A 14,623-nucleotide genomic window follows, 5' to 3' on the forward strand; every position below is an offset into this window, starting at 1 on the left:
GTTGAGGTATAACCCCCAGGCCCAATTATCATGCTCTGAGAGATTCAGGTGCCTGTTCCAAAAACTCTACACAGGTATGTTAAAAATATGTAACATTTAGCCAAATTCTCTCGAAACCGTCATGTACTTTTTTTGGTATTCTCATCCCATCTGTGCTGATTACCAAGATATTTGTGTCTAAACAGAAGCTGTCTTTCTTATCTGCTTCCTCCCCTGCCTCCTTCCTTTTGGGATGCCACTGCCTAGGCGGTGGGAGTGGGTGGGAGTGGGAGTGGCGACAGCCCCGGGAACCTCACTCGGCCATGGGAGCACCTGGGGGGGGGGGCGGGGGGAGACTTGGAGTCTCCCCCTTGGAGAGGGGGACTCCTTCCCCATGTCTTAAAGCATCCAGCAGTGTAAGGCACACCAACCCTAAACTTCTGAGACTTGCCCTGCCTTTTCACACCCCAGGCCTTTACTTCTTTCCTTTGCCTAGAATGCTTTTCTCTTCCCACTTACTTTCCAAGACCCAGCTGAAATGTCACCTCCTCCTGGAAGGCTTCCTCGACTCCTCATTTGTCAAATTTCCCTTTGTGCTTCTATGGCAATTTGTCTCTATCTTATAATAAAAACAGGCACTTATCTTACAATTTGTTATTGTTTGATTGGAGTGCCAGTATAATTAGTCAGTAGACTGAGGTCCCTCTGGGTAAGATGACATATCCACAATCTAGCAGTTTGATGAAGGAATGAATCAATGAGTGGAGAAAGCACCTGCCTGAAGACCACTGCTCTGTAGTTCAAGTGTGAGCAGTGTGGTATAGGAGGAAACACACCAGCCTGGGAGAGGGACAGGTGGTGTATCAGGAAGAACAAAGCATTTAACTTCAGAAAACCTGGGTCTGAGTTGGATGAAGTGATCAATTACTTAGTAATGGTGAAGGGCCCACAGAAAAAGAATTGACACTGGCGTTCACAGTCAGATAAAATAGCCAGGGAGTGTGGGTAGGGCCTTTTAAAGGTATCCGTGGCTACATTTATTAAAAGTGTAAGGAAATAGGTAGTTTGTTCACCCGATAATGGGCAGTGGGGAGAGACTGTACACGGAAGCAGGTGCTCATTTCACAAACAGGCCAATTGTATGTCTCAGATGGAGAAGACAGGCGTGTGGGGAATGGGGGATAAGAAGAGGGGCTTCCATGACAAACTGTCCAGGTCAAAACTGCAGTCAAAACCTACGTGAGCTTATATTTATAAAAACACAAGGTGTGCTACCCTCCCAGCACTTCGTGTCAGTGGAACTGAGTCTTCAACCTCACATTCCTGTCTCTATAACCTGCCAATCAACAAACACTTATTTAACTCCCACTCTGTATTTAGTACCACCCTGGGAGCTGGACTTAGCAGAGATGCACTAAACATAATCCCCGTTTTCCAGGTGCATAGTTTGGGGATGGGAGTGACATGGAACCCAGAAACCCAGTGGACAAAGTCCTGTGGTCCAGGCTGCATGGTTCCAGGGCTGGCTAAGAAGGGCAGATTCGGCTCTGCTGGGCGGATCTGGGGAGAAGGCTGGGGAAGACTTGTCAGAGAGGATATCTGGTTGGGGCCTCCCACCAGGAGTTCACTCGGGGGACGGGGAGAAGCATATTCAAGGTGGAGGCAAAGGCAAGGAGTATAGTGCAGGACAGGGGCTGTGCTGGGGTAGGGGAGCTGGGCCCAGATCCTGCGGGAGCTGCTCAAGGATCATGGCACAATCACATCTGTGTTTTGGAAAGATCTTCCAACAGGTCCTGTGGAGAATGCACAGGAGAGGGCAAGCGGGAGATCGGTTAACAGCTACGCCACATTCCAGGAAAGAATGAATAAAACAAACAAACTATTTAGATGAAAGCTTTGGATGTGGATGGGATGGATTTCTGTAAAGAGGAATTACAGGACTTGACAATGAATTAGACTTGGGAAACAGGGCGGGAGAGAGAATCTGGATGACTGCACCACATCTGTCCACTTGCCCAAACAGTTGGGTTTCCCCCTCTCCCGTTTTTTTTCCCCCCAAACAGTTTTTTTTAAAGGCAAATCTACTTAGTTAATGAAGGATCAATCCTCCTTCTAAAGATCCATCAATCCTGTCAAGAACGATGATGGATTACAATGTAGTGTCTTGGATTACAATGCTGTCATGGCTAAGCCTAAGTAACTGCCGGGAGCCGGTCCATCCTTGCTGTTTCAAGGGACCTGGCGTATATAGCATACTGTTCTTAATATGTTTGCTCCCCTTAGCGCTGTGTGTTTTAACCAAGGTCACCTCTCCGAGAAAGGTTGTTTCCCCAGGTAGGAATTTTTCCCTGAAGTCAGGGAGGGGATGCCTCTCCTAGAAAGGTTGTTTCCCCAGGTAAGAATTTTTCCCTGAAGTCAGGGAGGGAATAAAACCTCTTAACTAAGTGCCAGGCAGGTAATTAATCACTTTAACTATGAACAATCATGCTTAAGCTACATAATCTTTACTCCCTGGAATGGAGATAAGAAACGCCCTAACCTTTGTAATAGAGATTGATAGGATTGGAATCAACTAGTATAAATACAGATGTAAGAACACAGAACTTGGAACACAGAACTTAGGAGACAGAAAGAAGACAGCACCTACACAGAACCTACAGACAGAAGAACTTCGCTGGAGAGAACATGGCAAAAGATCCTGGACTGAACCTGACTACAGAAATTGGCAAGAGAACCTGACTAGAACCTGGTGACTGAACCTGGCTGGAGAACCTAGCGAGGGAACATGGCTACAGAACCTGGCTGGAGAATCTGGAGAACCTGGCTGGAGAACCTAGCAAGAGACCATGGACACAGAACCTGGCTGGAGATCCTAAACAGAACTTCGCTGGAGATCCAGACCAGAACTTGGCAGGAGACCCTGATAAAAGAACCCGGCTATGATGATCAACTGAACGCTGCCTCCGTGTCATTCCTTCTTCGCCGACTCCGTCCACACCTTTGGGGACCCCTGGACCTGCTGGGGTTGGACCCCGGCAAGTAACCACCCCCTTTATTTCCTGACAATTACTTCTTGCTTAGAGGGACTATTTCCCAGTGCCAATGTTCAAAACAGCTCAGTGTTCTCAGTGCCATTATGTTTTTAGGGTTAAGGACAGTCCTTTATTAATCATGGAGTTAAGCATTATTTCAGTTACATCTACTGTTATGTCCTTCTGAGCATTTTTCCATTAGCTAGAATTTATTACGGCCCCATTCTGTGAGGTTGGGTATCAGGGATACAAAGTTGGAAGGTTTCTGGTTAACAGGGGCACAGCAGCCTGGAAGGTGAGTTTCAGAACAGACATGTGCAGCACAAGCTCCTTAGGTTCTCCCAGCTTTCATTTCTCATCTCCACAAAGAAACAGTGGTGACAATCCCTTCTCTCTCGAATCCTCTGTGCCTCTAAATCCAGATAAAGAGGAAGGAAAGTCACCTGACAAAACCCCACTTCCCCCAGGAGAAGACCCATAATGGCTGCCTGCATCTAACTGTCCCTGCTGGCTCCTGTGCTGATCCAGGTGGCTGGGGACTTCAGGCTCACTGTGATCCACACCCGGGGTCAGGAAGCACGAGGGGGGTGGAAGGGGAGGTAGAATGGGCTGATACAGTGGGGCTTAAAGAAAAAGCGTCTTACGTTCAATACCTTAGGGAAATGAGATAATCCTCAAACCAAAGAACCGACTCTAAGCTGGGTACTCCTTGGAGCTTTGGAACAGATGCTAGTCCGCCCCACGGTCTGTCATTTCATTAGTCTTTGTGACTTTCAGCTTCATACACAGTATAGATGATAAAGACTTACTGTACTGTGTCTGGAAGAGGCTTCTAAGGCAGGAGGCTTGGTTTTGACAGTGGGTCTTATTTCCTGAAATAACTCCAGCTCAGATTATTTTACCATAATGTAAACCTTTAAAACCCTCAATTGACTTTTTTTTTTAAAGAAGAATTTAGGTTCCCTTAATTGTGTGGGATCCTAAAAAGGGAATTATAAATTTGGATTCTAAAATAAGCTGTCGGAGAAAGAATCCCACAAATTTACATAAGCAAAGTAAGTACATAATAGGAAAGAAAGCAGAGTTTACCCCTAGGTCAACTTTTATCCCTTTGAGTGAAGGGAAAAACCATTAGAATAAACAATTACCTGATAACTCTTAAGAGCAACAATGGAATTCTCTATAATCTCGGTACTTGATTATAGGTCTTCTACTACCACCCCAACTTTATTTGTGAAAGTCACCACAAGTTCATACATCTTTTCTATATCACGGTGCATCTTTTGACAAAGTAGAGTCTGGGCAATGTTATATGTAACTGTCCATTCTAAATGCTTTTCTTGCATCATTAACCAGTTGGTATGACACTGGTCAGATAATTAAGACAGGTTTGTTTAATATTCCAAATGACGGTCTATATGCTTACCCATTAATCAAAAGTACACTTCAAAACCTGGCCATTAAAAAAAAATCTCTTCTCCAGCCAGTTTACAATTTAATTTTTACTACATATCTGTTCATGATCTGTGACTTTTTTAATGCAGGTCAACTGTTTAAAATTTATAAAGATTTATGCTCATTTAATTATTACCTGTATAAAATTCACTCCTACATCTGTTATCTTGATAGAGAAAACCCTGGTGAACAATTACATTGCGATCGTTCTTCAGTAAAAAGGAAGAAAATATTTTTACAAAAAAAATGAAGAAATAATGAGAATTAACTTCAACAGGCATCTGAGAGTAGAAAAAATTAATTCTCTACCTTTGCTTTTCATTAATGTCTTGTAGACACAATGGCCCAAAAGCCAGGAGAAACTATTATTTTTCCTTCTCCTGAGGGTGGCTGCATTGTTCATTCATTCATTCCATAAATATATATGAGCATCTACTGTGTGTTCTACATTCAGTGCTAATTATGGAGATGCAGAGATGGAAAAATCCTGACGCCTGTCCTCAGGAAGGAAAGAGGATATTGAACAAAGATTCGCATAATTAATTACTTATGATGAGTGATTTCTTAGAAGGGTATAGGGAACTATGGAGCGGGAGGTCCAGGACCCAGCAGCATCTCAGTGCCGGGATCAGACTGAGTGTGAATCTCGGTTTTAGCATTTACTGGCTGGGTGACTAGCGGCACCTTCTCTGACCTTCATTTCCTCTTCAAAGCTTTTCAGGGAGAACAACCACACCACTTGGCTGCTGTGAAGGTTTCATGGTATAACACACAATGTCTGATCTGACCCATAGTGGGTATGAGCTCCTTAATTTCTTGTGAACCTTTCTCTAAGCTGTCCAGAAGAATATGATCGTCTAAAGACAGAATTAAGTTCCATGTCCCAAAGTTCTTTTACCATTTTCTTTGCTTAGTCGCTAAAGTTCATTATGTCCCTTAGAGAAGATAATCAATCAGTGTTTACAGCCACCTCCCCATATAACAGGCACTGAAGTCCTAGACTCCATTCCCAAGCTTCACACATTCTGGTGTCAATGGTGCCTGCTAAGAGACTTTTGTGGCCAAATACAAACTTCATGAAAGGAAAAGCACTGGTCTTCACAAACAAGAATGTCAGCAAAAACCTAGAAAACACAAGATATAAGAAGTAATGCTCTCTAGCCCTTAGCCACAACTCAGATCTCAAGAATTCCAGGAAAGCCAAGGAAAGAAGGGAAAGAAAAGAACCCTCAAAAGCAGCATCTTGTTGTACCAGGCATTGAACTTGGAATTTTACATTTAATACTTCACTTGTTCTTCCATTTTTCTTTATTAGATAAGAATACCAAGGCTCAGAGAATAGAAGTAAGTAGCCCAAGGCCCCAGAGTGGTGGAGCCCAGTGTCTGGCTGTCTCCAAAACTCATGTTCTTTCCACTACAGCATACTACATCGTATTAACAACCCCACTGTTATTGCTTGTTTCAATTTGCAATGCAGCAATTTAGTCATTTTAAATTAATCCTTGAAAAATCACCAAGAGATTAAAATGCAAATTTCAACATGGCTGGAGCTCAATAGTGACTCTATATAAAAAATCACACAAATTGGTCCTACAAAAGTTTAGATTCTCCTTAGAGAAAAAGCTCGCCTGCTTCATTTCATATCTGAGCTACGAAAAATCATTGTTTCCTTTTTCCTCATGAATATCAAAAGTCAACTGTAGGGAAGCCAGATGGGTGGGTATAATGGAAATAAAATGCTTTGGTTCTAACAAACCTAGGTCACTGAACCCTACTTAGGAGCAGGCCTTGGGCTAGTAACCTCAGGTCTGTGAGCCCGGGGTCCCTATATGTACAATGGGGCTCACGTCTACCTCTCACAGAGAAGCTGGAAGGATTTAAATGGGACCATGTATGTTAGAAGTCTGGCAGACTGTTTTTATTCCTGCTTAGAAATAAACAAGGCCAGCCTTTTACTGGTTTGCAAAAGAGGATTTAATGGACAATGGGTCATGCACAGGGAATTGGTTCATTAGTGGCAAAAACAGCAGAAAGAATGCAAATTTTTTAAAGTGGTGGGGACAGGGGAGGTGGCATACAGTACAGACAGGAATTGGAGGTGGGGCTATGAAAAAGACAGGGTTGTTGTTTTTTCTCTAAGCTATTTCTAATCTCGTAATTGTGGTTTTGAAAATTAATAAGTTATCAGAATTTTCAGGTGCTTTAAATGTTCTCAGTCCTTAAAATTAAAAAAATTAAAGAAAAACCTAACCTGGGCAATAGTTGTTACTCTAACATCAAAACATTAGAAACAATCTAAATGTTTATTAGTAGGGGAAGCATAGTTAAAATACTGTGGGGATTTTCAGTAAAATATGGTAAATATTTGTCTTTTCTCTCACATGATACCATGTGCCCTCCTATCCCTGAAAAGTCGAAGTAAAATAATTTTAAAAGACATACCCCTCCCCGCCCCCCCAAAGAAAACCAACACTAGAGAAAAGACAGTAATGGAAGAAAGATGTCAAGTTTTTGGAAGCCAGAAAGCAGATGTTACTGAAGGAACGGTTCTCAACTTGGGTCATTTGCCCCCAGGGGACATTTGGCAATATCTGGGGACATTTTTGGTTGTTATAGCTGAGGGGTGTGCTCTCATCATATAGTGGATAGAGCCCATAAATGCTCCTAAACATCCCCAAATGTACAAGGACAATCCCACACAACAAAAATTATTTGCCTGTCCTGGCTGGTGTGGTTCAGCTGGTTGGGTGTCGTCCTGGGTTTGATTCCCAGTCAGGGCACATGCCCATGTCATGGGCTCAATCCCTGGTAGGGGGAAGGGGCGTGTGCAAGAGGCAGCCGATGGATGCTTTGCTCTCACATCGATGTTTCTCTCTCTCCCCCTCTCCCTTCCTCTCTAAGAACAATAGAAAAATAAATAAAAATAATAAAATTATTTGGCCCAAGCTGTCGGGAGTGCCAACTGAGGTTGAAAACTAAAGGAGACTTGATGGCCCAGAACAGGCTCAATACGAAGGCTGGGGCCAGGGAGTAGGGCAGCAAGCGTCAAGGCCAACTCACACCAGAGAACTCCAAAAAGGTTCTGGAACTGAGGCACCAGACCTCTGAAAGCTAGGGGAAGGGTGCCAATAAAATTAAGAATAATTTGATTCTAAGATTCTTCTTTCCCAGCTCACTCAGATAGTCAACTGGCCTTCAAGCTTCCCTCTGGAAGAATAAATATGTACTTTTTAAAGGAACTAAACCATAAAGGCTTGGGGGACATCAGGTATAGCTGAAAACATGGAATAAGGCATTAAATAAAAAATGGGGTGTTAAATAAAGTTATACACGCTAAATGTTGAAATGCCATGACCCACTTCCCCCACTCAGCTTCCAGAACATTGGTAATTGAATGTACACTCTCCAGCATGAGAAAACTGACTAGTCCAAAAATAGAAGAAAAGATTCTGATATTGATATTTAAGAACCTCCCACCCCAAGAACCCCAAGTAGCCAGACCTCTGATTCATTCTCCACAATAGCAAAACTTCACTAATTAAACTTGATTACTTAACATTTATAATTTGTCTGCTCTATAGACAACATTTAAAAGAATTTCCTTCCTGTGAATCTATAGTAATTATGGAGAAATATACCACTTATTCCAATAATTTAAAGAAGTAATCAAGTATACACCCCAAAGAATTGAAAATAGGGACTTAAGCAGATGTTTGTACACCAATATTAATGGTAGCACTATTCACAATAGCCAAAAGGTAGAAACAACCCACGTGTCCACTGATGGATAAGCAAAATGTAGGATGTTATATAAATACAATGGATTATAAAACCTTATAAAAGAAGGGAATTCTGACACATGCTGCAACATGAACGAACCACAAAGGCATTATGCAAAATGTAATAAGCCAAACACAGAAAGATAAATATTGTATGATTCTACTTAGATGAGGTACCTAGAGTAGTCAAATTCATGGAGACAGAATAGTATATGCCAGGCTCTTGGCATGAAGGGGGGAGTAGAGAGTTGTTGTTTAATGGATTGTTTAATGAGTACAGAGTTTCAGTTGGAAAAATGATTAGGCGCAGGAGATAGATATTGGTAATGGTTGCACAACACTGTGAATGTATTTACACCAACGAAATATACATTTAAGGATGGTTAAAATGATAAATTTTATTTTATGTACATTTTGCCACAATTAAACATTAATCAAGTCCCTAAGTGGTGTTGATTTTATATTTAATCCTACATAGCACTATTTATAATCTGAGTAAAACATTTTGAAAAATGTGTCTTAAAGGCTAGGCTTGGTATGTCATAGCCTGTCAGAATGCAAACATTAACCTCTGCTCCCTCAGATTCAAGTTCACTGCTTTTAAGTCCTTAAGAAGTGGGGCTGGGAGTCCTTATACTTATCCTCACAAATGCTTTCTTTTACTCTCTTAAAAGTGAATATAGAAATATAGTAGAAGTGTAATTCTACTTGAGTAAATTTATTCTACTCAAGAAATCTTTATATGGAAACATTTTACTTACAACAGCAAAATCTCAAAATCACCTAAATGCACAACAGTGAGGAAATTGCAAATGGAATAATATGCAGCCATAAAAAAATAATTCTTATGAATGAAATGGAAAAATGCTTATGTAATAGTTGATCTTAACTATATAAAAATACATTCTAAAAAGACTAGAACGAGACATCAACAGGTTAATAGATGATTGCCTTTGAGAAATATAATAATCCCTCCTTGTTTTTAAACTTTTCAAATATTCTCTACCTGTTTTTGCCTTTATAATGCATTATTTTATAGTGGGAAAATATATCCTTTTATTTTCTTTTAAAAATAAGTTACAAAAAACAAAAATTTAATTTCTTTCCTCCTATGTACTCACATTCTCGGGTATGCTGGGAAGTTCTCTGGTATCAGGCACAGTAAAATAAGAATGCTAGAAAAGAAAAGAAAAGCTATTTATTTTTGCAAAAATAAGCAACAAGCACATTATTCAGAGGTCAGGTACATGATCTGAAGATAATTTCTTACTCAGATGTGGAAGCAATTTCACTCACTGGAAATGTCTATAGAATCTTTTCTTTGGATAATGCTGGATTAAAGGCAGATGCATTAAATCATCAGTTTGGTAGATGGAGTTCTTTTCTAAAAGAGATGAACTACTTTGGGAGATACAAATGAACAGCTCAAAGAGGTTAAAGGCTAAATTCCCATATGATGTTTGCAGGTTTCTGAACATAAGAAAGCTGCATGCTTCATAATTTATTGTTCAATGAGGCAAGTGGACTCTGGGGACCAGATATCACTAGGTTCACTCAACAATGATCTTTACCAACCAAATCTGCCATTTCATTTCAGCATCTGAGATTATATCCATCTACAGGCTGCTGGCAAAATCTGCCCGAAGGCCCAAGTGATGTTAAGGACAGCTCCAGCTGAAGGATGGCTGCACTGAGACTATTCTAGGTGGTTAAGAATGGAGGATTTCTCTTCACTACGCATGCTCTGCCAATAAGCCTCAGGACTTCTAGTGCAACCTCCAGCTCAGCGGAGTTGAAAACTTCACCAGTTCAAAGAACTTTTAAGGAGGCATCGCCATGTGTGTCACAAGAGTGTGCCCCTGAGTTAAATGACAACAGACTGAACTAACGATACCTCCTCTCACTAAGAAAGACTCAGAGGACAATGGCAAGCAGGAATGGAGGGAGCCCAGTGCCGAGCAATAAGGAGGGGGCTATACAAAGGCCAGGAAAGGTCACATGCAGAGAAGGTCGGCTGAGCCATGGCCTAAGTTCAAACCTGGACCCCCAAGTGACATTTAAGGAGGTCCTCCTGCCTCACCATTCCTGGGTAATTGCAAAATAAGTGGGTCTCTAGAAAAATGAGTTGGATAGCCTTCCTGAAATGAAAGGCACAGGGGACAACTGAGATGACAATGACAACAATAATACTATGAGCTGTTTGTCTAATATTTAACAGACATTTATTTAATGCCTGCTACATTGCAAGCTTTATGCCAAGTACTTTAGAAATATTACCTCTCATTTCTATAACAAATTTTAAGATAGAAATTATCTTCACATTGCAAATGGGTAAATTAAGGCTTAGAGAGGTGAAAGTAAGTTGTGAAGGTCACATGGCTTGTAGGTGACAGACCCAGTACTGAAACCAGGTCTGGATAATTAGAGCTGTGCTCTTTCCACTACAACATGCTGTTTTACCTGCGCTTTTTATATGCAAATTATAGCTAAAGCCACCTGAATTAAAATAATAAAAACAAATTATAAAAAGATAACTTAAAAAAAACCTCCACAATGCATTCTTCCAAAGTCTGTGTGTCTGTGCCAAAATATTACCTATGAAGTATTACAACAGAGATTGTGCAGCATGGAAACTAGTCAACAACTAATTCAATTTAGCAATAAGGATTAAAATAGTGAAAGTAAAATACAAGGTTAAATTTGACACCAACTTCTATTCCAAATGGCTAGAAGGGAGTCCCAGGAAATGTTCGTTAATGGATGTCCACAAGTGGCTGGAGTCATAAAGTAGTAGTTGGCACAGTGAGGGGGAAGAACAGGGACCACAGAGCTGACACTTAACAGCGATATGATTTTTAGCAACTTCACTTAATAGCGTCAGGTTTTGAATCATAATATCTACTTCAGAACTGTTGTGAAGACTAATGTTATATATGCGAAATGCCTAGAATTCCATAAATGATCTTTTAATAGAAAATCATGATTGTTGCTCTCAACTGGTAGTTTACATTTCCATTTTTCTCAATCACCTGTATCAGACACACAGAAATATTTTCTTGTGACTAAAGCAAAAAAATATCCAGGATTGCCATTTTATCAACAATTCAGGCTTTCTGATCTAGATGAAATTAGTGCTTCAAAATCAGAAATACCACATGGAGAAAGGAATTCCTTGTGAACAAGAAAGAAAAAAAAAATCTGCTTTTACAGACGCAATGGATTGTAACTAGTGAGCCAATGCAGTTCCCAAACCAAGTAGTCACCAAGCTGTCCTTTGAGATTCTGTCTTGCTCCATCGCCCATGAAATGCTGCGACCAGAGGTCAAAAACATTCCTAGAAACCACGGGTACGAAACAGCTGCACCCTCCCTGCAGTTTCTCCTGCCTCTGCGATGGTTTGTCCTTGAGGCCTGGCAGCCACTCAGGGGAAGGAGTGGCTCTTCTCCCCCAGCATCGGGTGACCCAGCCAGGCTACTCCACAGCTACCTGTCGGATGTCATTACTGACTGAAGTGGTGAGATCAAGCTGTTTAGGCAAAGGGACAGCGGCAAAGGCAAAGGTGGCTTAGCTGAGCGGCGATTAGTGAGGCAGGCTTAAAGCTCATGTCTTCATCTTCCCCACAGTCTTCCTTACAAGAATTTCGGCAACAAGGTTCCTTTCCTTCCCATGCTCTATTAAAGTGAGTAAAAACCTCTACTAATTCTCTTTTTCCTTCCTTCTTTTCTCCCTTTCTTTCAACACTTACGGCCTAGTGCAGTGATGATGAACCTTTTGAGCTCGGCGTGTCAGCATTTTGAAAAACCCTAACTTAACTCTGGTGCCGTGTCACATATAGAAATTTTTTGATATTTGCAACCATAGTAAAACAAAGACATATTTTTGATATTTATTTTATATATTTAAATGCCATTTAACAAAGAAAAATCAACCAAAAAAAATGAGTTCGCATGTCACCTCTGACACGCATGTCATAGGTTCACCATCACTGGCCTAGTGGAAGGTTAGCCCTGGATTTGAAAAACCCCAATCTTCTCACAATTAACCACATAACATTTTCCTCTCAAAGCCTCATCCATGAAATGAGAATGCTAATATCTATTTGTAATTGTTGTGAAATTGGCATATAGGATGAACTTAGTAAATAATATTTTATTAGTTATTGGCAATAATATTGCTTTCAATTTGATCATCATGAAAGAACCAAACCCCTATGAGATATGCCCATTTTCTTTAAGAGGGCAAATACCAAGATAACAACCACTGAAGACAATACTGTTCCTGGTTCTAGTGAAGCTAAAAGACAAAATTTTTTAAACATTCAGACCCCACAACATAAGGGAAATAGCCCCTGTATAAGCAACAGCTGGCCAAAGCATGTCCATCTGAGAATACTGATGGAGGTGGTGACAGGGTTTGACTCAGGAAATTCGAAGATTCCAGTAACTGAAATACGGAAGCACACGTAAGACTCAGATCATGGGCAAAATTACGACGAGGAGTGAAATCTCCCAATTTGTATAGTTCAGAGGATTTTCCACCCTAGCATACTACAGAACATGCAGCATGTACACAAAAGAGCTCAAAGAAGTTATTAGTGTAGGCCAGGAACTATGCCAGGTACTCTCCATCCCTGTCCTCAGGGACCTACATCCGTGGAGGGATAAGAAAACAGATAGTCCAATGTAGCGTGACTGAGTACTGCTAAGTGTACAAGATGCTTGGGACAAAAAAGAAAATCTTCAAGCCTGGGGTGGGTGTTGAGGGGGATTTCTTGGAATTAAATCCGAGCTGAGTTCTGAAGGATGAATATGGCGTACCCTGGTAAATAGGGGAGAAGTGGTGTTGAAGGCTCAGAGGGCAGCAAGATGCGCTTCAGCAAAGGGACATTCACAGCAATGCTGGGAGGCAAAACGTGAGGCAGGACAGGAGATGCAAGTGAAGGGATGACAGGCAGGAAGAGAGGATCCAGGGACATTTGGGACCCACTGCTCATGGAATCCCAGAGAAAGGAAGAAATACAACTCCCTGGCCTGCCTTGAGCCCAGAGGTCTCGGAGAACTTGGGGTTAGGGTGTGGAACGTGCAAACGACAAAAGATGACCCTGTAGGGCTAACTCCGTCTTACTGTTAATAGTGAAAGGGTTATTCAGTGATGGCTGATGTCCTGCCCGCTTACCACGCTGAGATGAACAGACACTCCAGGGTCAGGGATGGGAAGTTTGTGCAGAGTTTCCAGAAGCTCATGCCACTGACTCTCCTGAAAGAAATAAGAGGCTTCAGTAAGCAAATCAGGGCTAAGCCCTGAGTCAGAGACCTGCAGGGAAGGCCTGGCACACAGTAAGCTGGGGCTCCTCACGACTGAGGTGTTGAGAGGTGCTGGCAGCCAATCAGGGGAAAAAGTGGCCCTTCTTCCCTAGCATCTGGTGGCGGAAACAGGTTTGATATTTAAGGAGGGCTGGACAAAAGACACTGCTTATAGTTCAATAGAAGAGCCAACTAGATCCTCCCACACCAAGTTTGACATTTTCTACTCAGTGAGACACCTACCATGACCGCCTTTTATGGATCATGTACCATAAGCTCTCAGCAAATCTATCCTCTCAACTCCATAGCAACAACTTTTAAATGCAAACAATCCTCGCTTGCAGGTCGGGGGTGATGGGGAGAAATAACAATGACACTATAGATCTTGTCTTCATCATCATTACCCTCAATTAATTTTACTGAGTGTTCACTGGGTACACATGGCAATCTCCAATTATGGAAAGTTAAAAATGAACTACGTATAACAGCATGCAAGATAGGATGATGGCTGTGCATTTTAATTAGTGAAATTAAATACGAAGCAGTGCAAATTATTTGACTGAAAACATATTCACCTTTAAAATGCTCAAAAGAACACTGCTTCCAGAATTATCCAAAAGCCATTTCTCCTATCCTGTGGCATTCTCTGTTAATGTAATAGTAATAAGCTCACATTTGTATCCTTTTTTAAAACCTATATGATCCTCACAACTACCCCACTTTACAGATTGAAAAACTGAGGCTCTGAAGGGTGAAGCCACTTGGCTCAAATCCGCCAGTTAGTTAGTAACTTGCTCAGCCAGGAGCAGAGCCCTCTCCATTGCTTGGCAGCTGATTTTCAAGGAAAGTAAAAGAAGATGAGTTCAGATTAAAAGCCTGTTTCAATCTGAACTGATAAAATACTCAATTTTCTCACAAAGGAGAGAAATGTACAAGTGGATGCATCAACATGTTTAATTTTGTTCTGAAACAATTTCGAATTTAAAGAATAATTGTAGGACAGTACAAAATTATTTTTTAGTTTCTGAACTATTTGAGAGTGATTTGCTAACACTCTACTCCATTTTCCAGAAAT

The 14,623-nt window shown here is 41.2% G+C and overlaps 1 protein-coding gene across 1 annotated transcript in view; it reads right to left on the minus strand.

The window, feature by feature from the left end:
* The window catches only part of DENND1A (DENN domain containing 1A), a 465,733-nt gene that overhangs the window by 228,257 nt on the left and 222,853 nt on the right, over positions 1-14,623 (minus strand). Inside the window, exons 7-8 of the mRNA XM_081104118.1 lie at positions 13,421-13,501; positions 9,367-9,420 (exon numbers count right to left, since the gene is read on the minus strand). Of these exons, the coding sequence (XP_080960244.1) occupies positions 9,367-9,420; positions 13,421-13,501 (135 nt within the window). The remainder of the gene's footprint in view (positions 1-9,366; positions 9,421-13,420; positions 13,502-14,623) is intronic.

The sequence above is a fragment of the Myotis nattereri genome (genome assembly GCF_964212035.1).
Source record: "Myotis nattereri genome assembly, chromosome: 12".
Classification (NCBI taxonomy): domain Eukaryota; kingdom Metazoa; phylum Chordata; class Mammalia; order Chiroptera; family Vespertilionidae; genus Myotis; species Myotis nattereri.